Source organism: Aquila chrysaetos, chromosome 25 (genome assembly GCF_900496995.4).
Source record: "Aquila chrysaetos chrysaetos chromosome 25, bAquChr1.4, whole genome shotgun sequence".
Classification (NCBI taxonomy): Eukaryota; Metazoa; Chordata; class Aves; order Accipitriformes; family Accipitridae; genus Aquila; species Aquila chrysaetos.
In genome coordinates this window covers 1,543,772-1,557,137 of record NC_044028.1, presented here as the reverse complement: position 1 = coordinate 1,557,137, position 13,366 = coordinate 1,543,772, and the positions used below count along the sequence as shown (strand labels likewise).

The window sequence follows — 13,366 nt, the reverse complement described above, 5'->3', positions numbered from 1 at the left end:
GTTCCTGGCCAGCGTGAGTTATTGTAGGCTCCTGGTGGGAGCCAGCGGCCAGCACCGGTCCAGCAGCAGCTCCTGCACCCGTCCACCCCGCGGCCGCTGCCGAGAGCCGCGCTCGGCTGCCCCGGAGAGGTGGGAACAGCTACGGCACCCGCTGTGAAAAATGGGGTGCAGGGACTGGGCACCTTGCGGGGGGAGAGCCAGCCAGGCTGCCACACACCCCGCAGCACCCCCAGCACCGGCACCCGGCCCGGCCAAGGCAGAGGCACCCAAGGGTGGCCTCGGACCGTGCAGCACGTACACCCGGCAAGACACGACCGCGCCACAAGGACCCGCGTGCACCGCAGCACCTGGCACCCGCGCGCCTGCTCTGCCGACATGGCCCGGGACCCCGCGGCTGCCCATCAGCCCCGGCTGCACGGCGGGAGCCATTGCACGCGATGGCTGGTGGGTTTTGGATACAAACAGTGGTGTCAGCCCGGCAGGGGTTTTATTTTTTTATTTTTCTTTAAATATTTGTTGCCAGACTTCGTATAGGAGCAAACTTCTTCACAGCACCACGAGCCATCTACTATTCAGAATAGGAAGAATAAGACGAGTAGAGGTGAAATCTAAGCACAGAAGAGCAGGGAGAAGCACCAAGATGCATAGCTTGACAGATGGGATACGATACAGAGTCCATAACTTAATCATAAAAAATATATATATGTATATATCCATCATGTAGAACTTTAAGGATTTTTTTTTTTAGATACATATTTTTTTTCTTTTCAACAGATATTTTCAGGCGGGTGATCTTTTTTTTTTTTTGTTATTTTTTAAAGTCTTTTTTTTTTTTTTTTTTAAAGAAATTTCAAAGTTGTGCCAAACACATCTGGATCAGCGACCACAACGGGAGAGACGGGGGGAGAGAGAGAAAACGGGGGAGAGGGAAGGAGGGAGAGGAAGGCAGAGGGAGAGACCACTCTGTACGTCTCAAGAAAAGAAAGGAACAGCAACACTTTGTTTTGAAACCACAAGCAAAAAATGCATTCATCAGGACTCAAGCGACTGAACCAGACTCCAACTCCAGTTTATACATGAATATACAGTGGTGCGTCCTGGAGAACGCACGCGAGCACACGCACCCCCGCGTGCACACACACGCACACCCACACGCGCGCACACCGAACAAATGCCAAAAAAAAAAAATAATAAACAAAACCAAACCCTGAAGACACTCCAAAAGAAATGAAACACCTCCAGTATAAGAATTAACAAAAACCTCCATAAAACAAGGCACATCCTTTGAGTTCTTAACGGTGTAAAAATAAAGACGTGACACTGAATCCCAACGGAAAGACCCGAACAGAACTGCTTGCACGTACCTTCCACCCAGAGAAAAGGTAAATATTGTGCTACTCTTAGAATGAGTTTGCCACAAGACACACAGCTTAGTATAATCTAATAGTTTTTCTCAAGCTAAAATCCAGTTTTCTCTTGATTTCTTTTAAACTGCTTTATATATAATTGCTAATATTTTTAAATCTTTTAAATATATATTTGTTAAAGTTTATTCTTTTTATTATTTTGGGGGGTGGGGGAAATCTGGTCTATATCTTTTTTTTTTTTTTTCCCCTCCAATAAATTAATACTTCTTTATAGCTTATCACTGTCCTCTCCCCCGGCGGGGAGGGGCCGGGCAGGGGCACGTCCCGCTGCCCCCCACCCGGGCCGCCGAGGGCCCCGAGATGGGGCGTTCGCTCCCCGATTTGCAACCAACGCAAACAAAACCCCCTTCCCACGCCTGAGGCGAAGCCCCCGTGAAGGGGAGCCCCGCGGCCGGGCCCCCGCGCCCCTCGGGGCAGCATCCCTCCACGGGGCAGCCCCCCTCCACGGGGCAGCCCCCCAGCCCGGTGCGACGCCGCGGCGGGACCCCGCGTCCTGCCCGCCCCCGGCGAACGACGACGGAAAAAGAAAGAAAATTTAAAAAGGAAAATTAAAAAAGGAGAAAAGAAACCCAAGTGCATTTACCCACCCGGACCCGCCACCGGCACGGCCACCGGCAAAGGCCATCGGCGACACGCGGCACGCCGCCGCCGGAGCCGCCGTGCCGGGCAGGGCTTGTGCTACATTCGGGTTGCGGCGACCCGCGGCGCCAGGGCCGGCAGGGCACGGGCGCGACGGCGGCAGCCACCGGACAGGTAGGTAGAGAGACCACCCCCGGAGCCCCGGCAGCCGGCGGGGGCCGTTTCGGTCCGGGACGTGTTGCTTTGTTTCTTCTGTTGGTTTTTTTTGTTTTGTTTTGTTTTGTCTGTTTTTTTTTTTTTTTTTTTGCTTCTGCAAAAGGGAGTCCTGCCGGAGCCGGCGCCGAGTCCGTGAGCACAATCCTGAGGTATCTTCTTCTTTGTGCAAACCCCGAGGGACGGGATGTCCGGGAGGGGACGGCTGTACAAAGGGGACGGGGGAGGGCAGCGGGGCCGGGGGGGTCGTGGATCGTTGTGCCCTTGTGCCCACGTAAGCCCTGAGGTTCGCAGGGGCCCTGGCGCCCCTCACTCCAGCATGGCGTCCAGCTGGTCCGCCAGGTCGTCGAACATGCTGCCGATGTCGTCCAGGATGCTCACGGTGCTCTTCGACTCCACGGCCGAGCTGCGTGAGCGGCGGGGACGGGTCAGCGCGCTGCCCACGGGACGGTGGCACCGCACGGCCCCCCCCGCCCCGCGCCACGGCCCTCCTGCCCCGCGGTGCTCAGCACCGCATCCCTTCCCCGGTGCAGACCCCAGTGCCGCTGCACGGCTGGGGCCAGCCCAGCCCCGGGACCCTTCGGCTCAGCGTCCCCCAGCGTCACCTCTCCAAGACACCCCCCCCCAGCGCACCCGCACACCCAGATCCCCGTGCTGCTCCGGCACGGTGTGTCCCCCCCAGTGCCACCCTCCCCAGCACAGCTCCATCGGGGCCCCACGATGCTCCGGCACAGCGTCGCCCCCCGGCACGGTCCCACTCCCGCCATGGTGGCACAGCCCCGTCCCCAGCCCGCGATGCCGGTGGCCTCTTGAGCCCCCATCCCCATGCGGCTCGGTGGCACGGCGCAGCCCCGCGCCCTCCCCAGGGACCACCGGCCGCCCCCCCGCCCCCCCGCGCCCCCTTACTCTGCCGCCTGACTGTCCTCCTGCTTGATCTTCTCCTCCACGGCCTGCAGCGCGGCGGCCAGGGACGCGCTCGTCTCCTCCAGCTTCTGCTGCGCCAGCTCGGGGCCGGCGCTGTCGACGGAGGGACCGGTGATGGCGGAGCGAGGCGGCTTCACCGGCACCTGCTGGGGCTGCGCGCCGGGCGAGAGGGGCTTGGCGGGGCTGGAGCAGAGCGAGGGCGGCGTGCTGGACGGCTTGGCGGCGGCGGCGGCGGCGGTGCCCAGCTGCCGGGCGGGGGACGGGGCCGGCGTGGAGCCGGCGCTCACCGACTGGATGGCGGCGTGGGGCTTGGGGGGCTTGGGCGCCGTGGGGGGCGGCGCGGGCTTGGGGGACACCGGGGGTGGCGTGCCGTGGACCCGCTTCACCTCTGCGGAGAGAAGGGAGAAGGGCAGCGGGGGCCGGCCGGGACCCCCGGCGTCCTCCCTGGGGAGCTCCTGTCCCGGCGGGTGGGGGGGCCGGCGGGGCACCTACCTGGGCTGCCGGGGCTCGGGATGGGCACCTTTTTGGGAATGGGCACCGGCGGCCCGGGCACCTTCTGGGGCGGCTGCGTCAGCACAGGTTTGGGGGACACCGGCGGCTTGAAGGGCTTCTTGGGCTCGGCGGGCGGCGGGGCGTAGTCGGGGCCGTCGGGGCGGGCGGTGGGCGGCGGGGTGGGGGGCGGCTCGGCCCCGCTCAGCTCGGAGGCCGGCCGCCGCTTGACAGTGCCGGTGCCGTTCTGGTAGACGGCGAGCGGGGCGGGCTCCAGCGCCGGCTCCTTGTCCTTGGCCTTGGGCCGGCGCTTGACGGTGTCGGACTCGGTGAGGACGAAGCGGACGCCGTCCTGCTGGCTCTGCCTGGCCCGGATCCGCCGCTTGAGCGTGGCGCTGGCCTCCACCTTGGCCAGGTCCCCGTGGCGGTGAGCCGGGGACAGCCCCTCGCCCGCCTCTCCCCGGGCCGGCCCCAGGGGCCGCGGCCGCTGCTTGATGGTGAGGTTGCCCTCCTCGGCGAAGGGGATGCCATCCGGGGAGCCGCCGCGCTCAACCCGCAGCCGCTCACCGGGGCCGTCGGCGCCCGCCTCCGACCGCACGCTGTCGGCACGCTCGCGGCGGGCGGCTGCCACCAGCCCGGTGACGGGGCCGCTGATGGTCCGGCGCCGGTTGACCACCTCCCCGTCCAGCCCGATGGCCTCCTTGTGCTTGACGGTGGCCAGGACGGTGGCCACGCGGGCACGCTCGGGGCTGCCCGGGGGGGCCCCCGGCTGCAGGTAGTAGCCCTCGGGCGCCTTGGCCGGCCCCGTCCCGCCGGCCCCGTGCGGCTTCTGCAGCGCCAGCGCCCGGGCCCCGCCGCCGATGGACGACATCTCCAGCATTGCCGCGATGCTGCGCACGCTGCCGGCGCTGCCCGTGTCCACGCTGCCGCCCAGGTCGCTGGCCCGCCGCTGCTCCCGGCGGCTCTCCCCCTCAGCGGCGGGGGGCCCGGCAGCCACCTCACCCTCGCCCTCCTTGGGGAAGTCCTCGGCCATGCCGGCGCTGGAGATGGCAGAGCTAGAGCGCTTGGGGGGGGGGCGGCGGGGGCCCCTTCTTCTTGGGGCGGACGGCGAAGGACTGGCTGCGGTTGACGTTCTTGTCGCCGCCGGCGGGCGCCCGCACCGAGTGGCTGCGCCCCACGCGCCGCTGGACGGTGGCGTAGGGCCCCGCGTCCGGCACTAGCAGCTCGTCCCGCTCCTGCTCGCTGTCGGAGGCGGCGTAGCGGTTCAGGCTGTGCGCCCGCTTCTTCGGCCTCCCCGGCTCCTCCTCACCCTCGCCCGCCGGCGGCAGGCACAGCACCGGCACCGAGACGGGCAGGATGGGCACCCCCGGGGGTCCCCCCTCGCCCTCGGCGGGCTGCGGCAGGACGTAGGCGAAGCCGCGGTGGGTGGGCGACTGGGGCAGGGAGCGGGGCGACGCGGGGCGCTCGCCCGGTGGCAGCAGTTGCGGGGTGGGCTTCACCTTGGCGGTGGCGTGGGGCGCCGGCAGGCCCTGCGGGGAGGGGGGCCGCGGCTTGCCGGGGGTCTGCGGCGGCGTCAGCTGCCCGGCGGAGGGCGGGAAGGGCTGCCGGGGCTTGCCGGGCACCGGCGGCACGCTGGCGCGCTTGACGGGGTGGCCGTGCCGGGGCGGGCGACCCTCCTTGGGCGGCGCGGGGGGGGCCCTCGCCGGCCCCCTCTGCCAGGTACTCCTGGCTCTTGGAGATGGCGGAGGCTGGGGGGGGCCCGCGGGCCGTCCCCCAGCAGCTCCTGCGAGCTGCTCATCAGCCTGGTGCGGCCGCCCAGCCCCGGGGGCGAGCGGTAGCCGGGGGCCGCGGGGTTCGCCGCCTTCTCGGGGGGCTCCTCGGGGGCTTCGCCAGTCATGGCCACCTGCAGCTCGCTGCTGAGCTCGCTGTCCTGGAAGGTGGTCATCTTGGGCGACTGGCACTCGGGCGGCTCCGGCGGGGGGGACTCGATGGCCAGGACCTCCGGGCACGCTGCCGCCGCCGCCTTCCTCTTCAGCGTGCCCGGCTCGTACTTGCCCAGCTCGGCACGCTGCAGCTCCGCCAGCTTCTTCACCGCCAGCATCAGCTTCTTCTGGTGGCCTGGGGACGGCACGGGGCATCAGCGCCGCCGCAGGGGGCTGGGGCCACTGCAGCCAGCCTTGCGGCACGGGACCTTACCGAGCTTGGTGATGCCAATCTCCTGCAGGTCCTCCCAGGTGATGTCGGTGATGAAGTCGATGTTCTCGTAGCCGTTCTCCACCAGCACCTTGTAGTACTGGGACAGGCCGATCATGGAGAGCCACAGCGCCAGGTTGGCCTGGAGGGGGGACACGGGGCACGGCTCAGCACCAGCTGGCAGCAGGGTCTGGCCCCGGTGCCCCTCGGCACCACAGCACCCACGCCACGCAGGTGATCCCATCTTTTTGGGGGACAGCCCCAGGGGACTCCCCTTGTCCCCTCACTGTCCCTGTTCTCCACGAGCACCCGGGGCCATGCCCAGCCCCATTCCCGTGGGAAGCCCCTTGCTGTGCCCACCCGATGGGGCAGGAGGGGTGTCAGGGGACACGGTCTCACGTCCATGTGGTGACAGCTGGCACCAGCCTGATGGTCCCCAAGCTCTCAAGAGGGGACGTGCGCAGCTTCAGGACCATGGGATGCCGGCATCGTCCGGCAGCGGTGAGCCAGCTCCCACCCTCGTCCCCCTGTGCCACCCCCTCCCCGGAGGGGACAGGGCAGAGGAGACTAGTTGCCACCCTGGACGTGGCTTCGGCGTCCCTGGCCCCGCGCATCCCTTACCGGCTTGTACTCCGGCAGCCATTCGGGGATGTTGAGGTTGTTGATCTCGGAGGCGATCTTCTTCCTGTGCCCCGGCTTGGTGACACCAATAGCCGTGAGGTCCTGGGGCAGAGAGCGGGGATCAGCGCTGCCCCGCACCGGCCATGCTTCCCTCCCCGCGGCACCGGCCAGCCCCGGCGTCCCCGCGGCCTCACCTCCGGTGTCATCCGGCTAATGGTGGTGATGTCGTAGCCGGCGTTGATGAAGTTGGGCGCGTAGAGCTGCAGCTGGAACTTGCAGAGCCACTGGTACACGGCCTCTGAGCTCTGGGGCGAGAGGGACAACGTGGCTCGGACCAGCCCCAGGACCCACCACCCCTGCCCGTGTCCCCCAGGCTGTCCCGGCACCCGTCCGCGTGGCAGCAGGACGCCCCGGGTTGGAGCCGGCACCGCAGAGGGGCTGCGTGGCCCCGTGGCACCCCGGGCACACGTCTGTCCCCCGGGGTGTGCGGGGGGCTGGTGCCGTGGAGCGGCTGGCGGGGGGGGGGGGGGGGGGCCGGCAGCCGGCAGCCGCAGGGATGATTCACGCCACTGATTCACGGCACGGCACAGCACCCCCCGGGCACTGCCATCACAGCCAGCACCCAGAGCCATGCCAGCCTTGGTGGCCGCATCATAGGGCTGCCGAGGCACCTGCGGCTATGGGTGCAGTGGGGTGGCCCCGCTGCATGGCCGTGCCTGTGCCCCCCCCCCCAGCCCTTCCCTGACCCCACACTCCACCGCGGGGCTCCCCACACCACCCCAGCGCTCCCCGCTCACCTTCCCCTCCGACGGCGGCTCCATCTTCTTCAGCTGGGGCTCGGCGGGGGGCTGGGGGGCGTACGGGGAACTGGCCACGCTCTGCGACCGCGACGAACCTGCCGGAGAGGCAGCGGTCAGCGGGGCTGGGGCTGCACACCCCCGGGCTCCGGCCAAGCGAGGCGGGGAGCCGAGCCCCTGCCCCGGCTGGGATGGCACAGCCACAGCCCCTGGGTTGGCAGGGCCGGGGCAGGTACGGGAGAGTAACACGTGCCCCAGCACAGCAGCCCGGAGCACCCCGGGGTGCCCCGGACACGGGGGCCTGCTCCCCTGGGACGGGCAGGGATGGTGCGGGGCACCATGCCCGGGCACTGCCATTGGGTTGCAGCCCCTATTACTTAATCCCGGCGAGGCCGGTGGCGCCGGCACGGGACTCACAGCGAGGGCTGTGTCTGCATGGGGCTCGGCAAGGTGCCTGTGCCACCAGCACCATGGTGTACACAGCTCCCGGGTGCCACGGCACTGCTGGGGCAGCCCGTGCTGCTGCCCTTGCCCACCCACCCAGAGCCAGACGAGCCCCCCAGCCCAGTTAGGGCCGAGATGCTGCAGTACCCTCCACCCAGTGCAGCCCCGAGGAGAGGGACCCAGCTGGACCTCCTCCTGCAGAGCGGGTTTCCCTGGCCGCCCACCGCCCCCAGGCTGCAGCCAGAGGGGTCCCGCTGCCCAAAGCCCTCCGGCCCCGCTCCTCCGGCCACGCTACCAACCCAGGACGGGGCTCATCCACCCGCTGTGCCCCACAGCGAGGGGCTCGGCTGGGGGGACAGGCTGGCATGAACTGCCTCGTCCCCCGGGACGCCCGCACAGGCAGCCCCACGGTGCCCACCCTCCAGCTGATGCCTTCGCCAGCCCTGGGGGTGACGAGGGATGCCCAGAAATTTCTGCCTCATATTTCTGATCGGGATCAGCAAGAGCAGCTCCTTCCCCCCCCCCCCCCCACTGGCAACTGCATCCTCCGTGTGTGTGCATCCCCCCCCCGTGTGTGTGTGTGTGCGTGTGCGTGCCACGTGTGTGTGCATCCTCCTTGCGTGTGCATCCTTCTGGCATCTGCAGCCCACTTGCGTGGGCATCCTCCTCACATGTGCATCTCCCTCACGTCTGCATCCCACTTGTGCGTGCATCTCTCCAGCATGTGCTTCCCCCCCCCCGGCAACGTGTGCCGCCCCTCCCTGTGTGTGCACCCCCCCTCTGTGTGTGCATCCCCCCACCTTCGTGTGTGCATCCCCCCCCGGGTTTCTTTCCCCCCCTGCGTGTGCATCTCCGCAGCCCGGGCATACCCCCCACGTGTGCATCCTCCTCGCATGTGCATCTCCCATCTGCACCCCCCCCCCCGCCAACCCCAGCATGTGCCTCCCCCGCGGCATGGGCACCCCCGCGGCGTGGCCGTGCTGCCAGGGCAGCCCCTTCCCAACCCCCCCCCCCCAATCCCCCCCCCCCCGGAATGTGCTGGCGGTGGCGGGGGGGGGGACCCCGGCTCGGGCTCCGGTGGGGCTGGCGGGGGGCCAGGGAAGGGAAGGGGCTGGGGAGGAGCGCTGCCGCCCCCCCTGCCCGCCCACGCCGCCCCCCCTGCCCCCCCCCCCACGGGGCCCCCACTAACCGAGGCAGGAGAAGGCCTGGCAGCAGCCGAAAGGCGAGAGAGTCATTTTTTACCCACACGTTTTTCTTCTGGCGACGGGTGCCGTGGCAATAAAAAAAAAGACAAATCCCTGGATCCACGGCACGCCCGCGGCAGGGCCAGGGCTCCTCCTGCTCCCGGCAGCCGGGCGGCCGGCAGCACGCACCTGCGGGGATGTCCTGCGCCTTGGCCGGCCCATCGCCCACGGCAGTCTCTTGCGCAGAAGCCTTCTGGGAAAGGACCGTTGCCAGCAGCTGAAAAACACCCCGGCAAGGGGGGGAGAGCAGGCAGGAGTGAGGCGGGGCGGGCGGCGGGTGCGCGTCGCGGGTGCCGCGGGTGCCGCGGGTGCCGCGGGTGCCGCCCCGCCGCCAGCCCGGACGAGGGTGGGCAGGGAGGGGGGCAGCGGATTCGGGCTGCGGCAGGGAGAGCGGGAGCGGTACAGATGGTGCTTCGCAGGCGGCGGGAGCCCGCGGTGCCGCAGCACCCCGATCCAGCCTGACGCACCGCCGGCCCAGGCTGACGGCGCCGGCTGCAGGGCCCCCCCCCCACACACACCTCTGCCCGCAAAGCGGAGCCCCCGCCGTCAGCACGGCGCTCGGCTCAGGGGCGTGCAGACCCCGGTGCCCAACCTGCTGTGGCATAAAGCAGGCAGGATGCCAGGGGAGGTGGGCTCACGGGTGCCTCGGCCCCGGGACGGGACAGCTCGGGCTAGGGCGGGCAGCACGCGGAGCACAGGGGGCAACACGGAGGCAGAGGGTGCAGCGGGCAATGCGCCGGCAGCAGCGCGCAGCGGGCAACGCGCAGGCAGGAGTGCGCAGTGGGCAACGCGCAGGCAGGAGAGCGCAGTGGGCTGCGTGCTGGCAGCAGCAGGCAGACGGCTCCGTGCAGCGCGGAGCTGCAGCGGGCAGCGTGCCGGTGGCAGCACGCAGCGTGCAGTGCAGCGCGGAGGCACCCTGCGAGCGGCAGCAGAGACACGGCACGCAGTCTCGGCCGGACCCTGCACGCTCCGGTAGCCGCTGCCTGGCCCTGCAGCCCCGCGGGACGTCGTGCCGGCGGCTGAGCCCGGGCCCAGCCGGGAGGAGACACGCTGGTGGCCAGTCAGCGACAGCCACGGCCGGTGGCACGCTGGGTGCCGGTAGGAACTCAGAGCACCCGGCCGAGCATCAGTCCCGGCAAGGACTGGGGGGCAGCTGCCAAGGCAGCAAACGCCTGACCCGGGGCAAGCACCGGTGCCGGGACCGGAGCCGAATGCCGCCGCAGGCTGGCAGGGTCACCTCGGGGCCCGCCTTACCTTGACACCTTCAGCGCCAGCGTGCAGGGCGTGCGCCCCGCTGCCCGCACTCTGCCCGCTCCCCGAGCTGCGGGCAGAGGCCACGCTGCCCGTGCTGCCCAGGCTGCTGCGGTCGCCACCTGCGCGGGAAGAGGAGATGCTGTCAGGACACTGAGCCCCGTGGCAGGGCAGGGGGAACACCGCGGTGTGGCCATGCCCCGCCAGAGCCACTGCCACGTCCCAGCGCACACCCCCAGCGGGGACAGGGAGGGTCCCAGCAGTGCATGCCCACCGTACCTGCAAAGGGTTTCCGCAGCACCCAGATCTCCTCCGTGGGAGCCGGCGCGGCCGATCCGCCCTGCGACGGCGAGAGGTGGGACGGGCTCATGTCGGCCCCGCGGGACCCTTGGTGGTAGAGCAGAGAGAGCGGCCATCAGGCATGCGTGGCTCCGCGTGCTCGGGTTCGCATCGGTGTGGCACGGGGCGAAGTGACCCGCAGCCCATCGCTGCTGCACGCGGGGAAAATCCCACAGCAAAGGTGCGGGGTCCCTGGCCATGGCCATGCCCAGGGATGCCAGCGCTGTCCCGGGGACCTGTCCCACTCTGAGCAACGGGCATGGGGTGACAGTGACCAGCCCTGGGACCCTGTCTTGCAGAGCCCCCCCCCTCCCTGCCACCAGCCAGGGACAGACCCATGGGGGGGTGTCCCGGTGCCCCAGCTCAGGCCAGACAGGGGATGGGGACCGTGTCATCCCTGTGCGGAGCAGGATGGGGACATGACCCAGTGCACGGAGCAAAGGGAATTGGGCAAACTCAGGCGGTGGGGACCAGGGTCCCCAGCCCACTGTCCCCTGGCCAAGACGGTGCTGGCTGTGCCCCTGCGGCTGCCTGCACCCATCTGGAGGAGGATGCAGGGGCCAGGCACCGGGTGCTGAACCCCCCCACGCTCCCCAGGGTGCCCCATGGCAGCTGGTGACACATGGGTGACACAGCAGCGGGTGAGAGGACCTGGCCCTCCTGCCGGGGCACAGCTCGAGGGTCACCCCCCCCGAAGCACCGCTCCTTCACCGGCTCACCCCGCTGCCCACCTCGCACCAGGGACCGGCCAGGGACACCCAGCGCTGAGCCCGGGGTTTAAAACAGCATCAGAGGAGATAGACAACAGGCCCGGCACTGCCGCAACCCCACCGCCAGCCACCGAGGAGCGTGGCTCAGCCCAGCCCTGCCGCCAGCCACCAGGTACAGGGCATTGCCACCCTGCCGCTGCCCAGGCCAGTTTCATTCATTAAGCCGCTCGCCCCGTTAGCGGCCGGGCCGTAGCGGAAGGTGAAAGGTACAAGGTAAAAAAGTCACCGAAGGAGCGCGAAAGGGAACAACCAGCCACGCCACAATCGGGCTGGGACATCCCCGAGCTGCACGTGCCGCAGTCACACCGAGAGGAGCCCATGCTGCCTGGGCAGGCGTAAGGCTCTCTGCGACCCAGCGGGGAGAGAGAGCCCAGGGGAAAAGTTTTGCTCCCTTGTCCCCATCATAAGCACGGCCAGCCCGGTGCTCTCCCAACGCAACCCGCTGCACCGGCGCCACGGGGGCACATGCAAAGACCCCTCCCCTGGACCCCAGAGAGCCGGCGGCAGCCCCGGCACAGGCTGTAGCCCTGCAAACCCCTGGTCAAATATCTGCTCTCTGGGCACTCCCGATACATGGACCTGCAGCATCCATCACTGCCCCGTGCCACGGGGACGGTCCCCCGGGGTGCAGCTGGGCACTGCCTGCACTGAGCCAGCCCCGAGAGCATCCCCCAGGAAAGCACGCCCAGTGCCGCAGCCCCTTCCCACTCCGAGCGCACAGCCCCGACCCAGTTAAAGCCGTTTGCTGGGTGTCGAACACCCTGCGGGCGAGGCTGCAGCGGGTAGAGGGTCCCCGCGCCCGTGGCTGCCGGCCAGGCACCGCGCTGCCCAGCCCTGCCGCCCGGCACAGAGCCTGGAGAGTGGTTTTGGGGGTTCCCACGCACCCGGACAGGGTGGGCAGGAGAGCAGGGGCCACGGGCACAGCACGGAGAGCCGGCAGCACGGTGCTGCCTCCAGCCCTGCCCCGCAGCCGGGGACACCGAGGTGGCGAGGGTGGGATGTGCCGGCAGCAGAGCCGTCGGCCACGGAGTGCTGCAGCAGCGCTGGAGAGGGCGTGCAGGGGAGGGGGCCGACGGCATGCATGTGTGCACGCACCTGCACGCACACGCCTGCCTGCATGCGCGCGCACACACGCATGCACACACCTGCATGCGCGCACACGTCCACACACACACCTGCATGCACACGCACGCACCCCCGTGCACGCACTTGCACACGCCTGCACGCACCCGCGTGCAAACACACCACGGCAAGGGGGAGAGAGGCCGAGCAGAAAGAAAGGACTCGATACAGACTTTAAAGGAAAAGAAAGAAATCCATCGAGAGCACGAAGCGAGCGGTGAACTACCTTGTCCGTAACGCGGCTCGTCGGCACTGCTAGGGGAGAGCCTGTGATAGCCAAAGGAACTGAAAAGAGTCTGATGGGAATGTGGTGGTGGAGGTGGAGGTGGAGGCAGGGAATGGAACGGATGGGACGAGGCGTCACCGTTTAGCACAGCAGCCCCGTAAGCCGGGAGCGGGATCTTTTGGTAGTGTTGGGGGATTGTTACAGTCTCCCATGAACCTGATAATAAAACATAACAAGAGACAAAATGAAAAGAATCAAAATAATAGAGACACGCTCAGCGCCACCAAAAAAAAAAAAAAAAAAAAGAAAAAAAAAAGAAAGGGAAAAAAAAGCAGCAAACAAAAAAAGCAACCAAAGGAACGGGGACAAGCCAGAACCGAAACCCAACCGATGCGGAGCCGAGTCAAGGAGCAGCAACGGGAGCTCAGCGCAGGGCCCGGCCCGGCAGCAGGGTACGGCCGGTGGGCACATCCCGCAGACCCGCCACGGCTCTGCGGCGGAGCACGGACGCCGGGGCAGCCCCATGCTCGGGGAAACGGCAGCTTGTGGGGCTCCTGCAGCTGTGAGGCTCCCACAGCCGGGCTGCCGGGGGGGCTGCTCCCCACGAAGGCATCCCGGGAGGAGGGGGGCTACCGGCACGGCTGGGCTGGGGGCTGCAGCGCCAGCCCCCCTCTGCCCGTCTGGCCAAGCCATGGGGCAGCTGCTGCCTGTGCCCTGCGCTACCACC

At 68.1% G+C, this 13,366-nt stretch overlaps 1 protein-coding gene across 1 annotated transcript in view; it reads right to left on the bottom strand.

The window, feature by feature from the left end:
- Positions 1 to 481: 481 nt before the first annotated feature.
- CASKIN1 (CASK interacting protein 1) overlaps positions 482 to 13,366 on the bottom strand; it is a 33,883-nt gene continuing 20,998 nt past the window's right edge. Inside the window, 13 exon segments of the mRNA XM_030002093.2 lie at positions 482 to 2,625; positions 3,126 to 3,531; positions 3,636 to 4,707; positions 4,709 to 5,342; positions 5,344 to 5,393; positions 5,395 to 5,750; positions 5,829 to 5,967; positions 6,447 to 6,548; positions 6,641 to 6,751; positions 7,244 to 7,341; positions 9,061 to 9,148; positions 10,186 to 10,304; positions 10,462 to 10,569. Of these exon segments, the coding sequence (XP_029857953.1) occupies positions 2,529 to 2,625; positions 3,126 to 3,531; positions 3,636 to 4,707; positions 4,709 to 5,342; positions 5,344 to 5,393; positions 5,395 to 5,750; positions 5,829 to 5,967; positions 6,447 to 6,548; positions 6,641 to 6,751; positions 7,244 to 7,341; positions 9,061 to 9,148; positions 10,186 to 10,304; positions 10,462 to 10,569 (3,380 nt within the window). The 3' untranslated portion in view covers positions 482 to 2,528.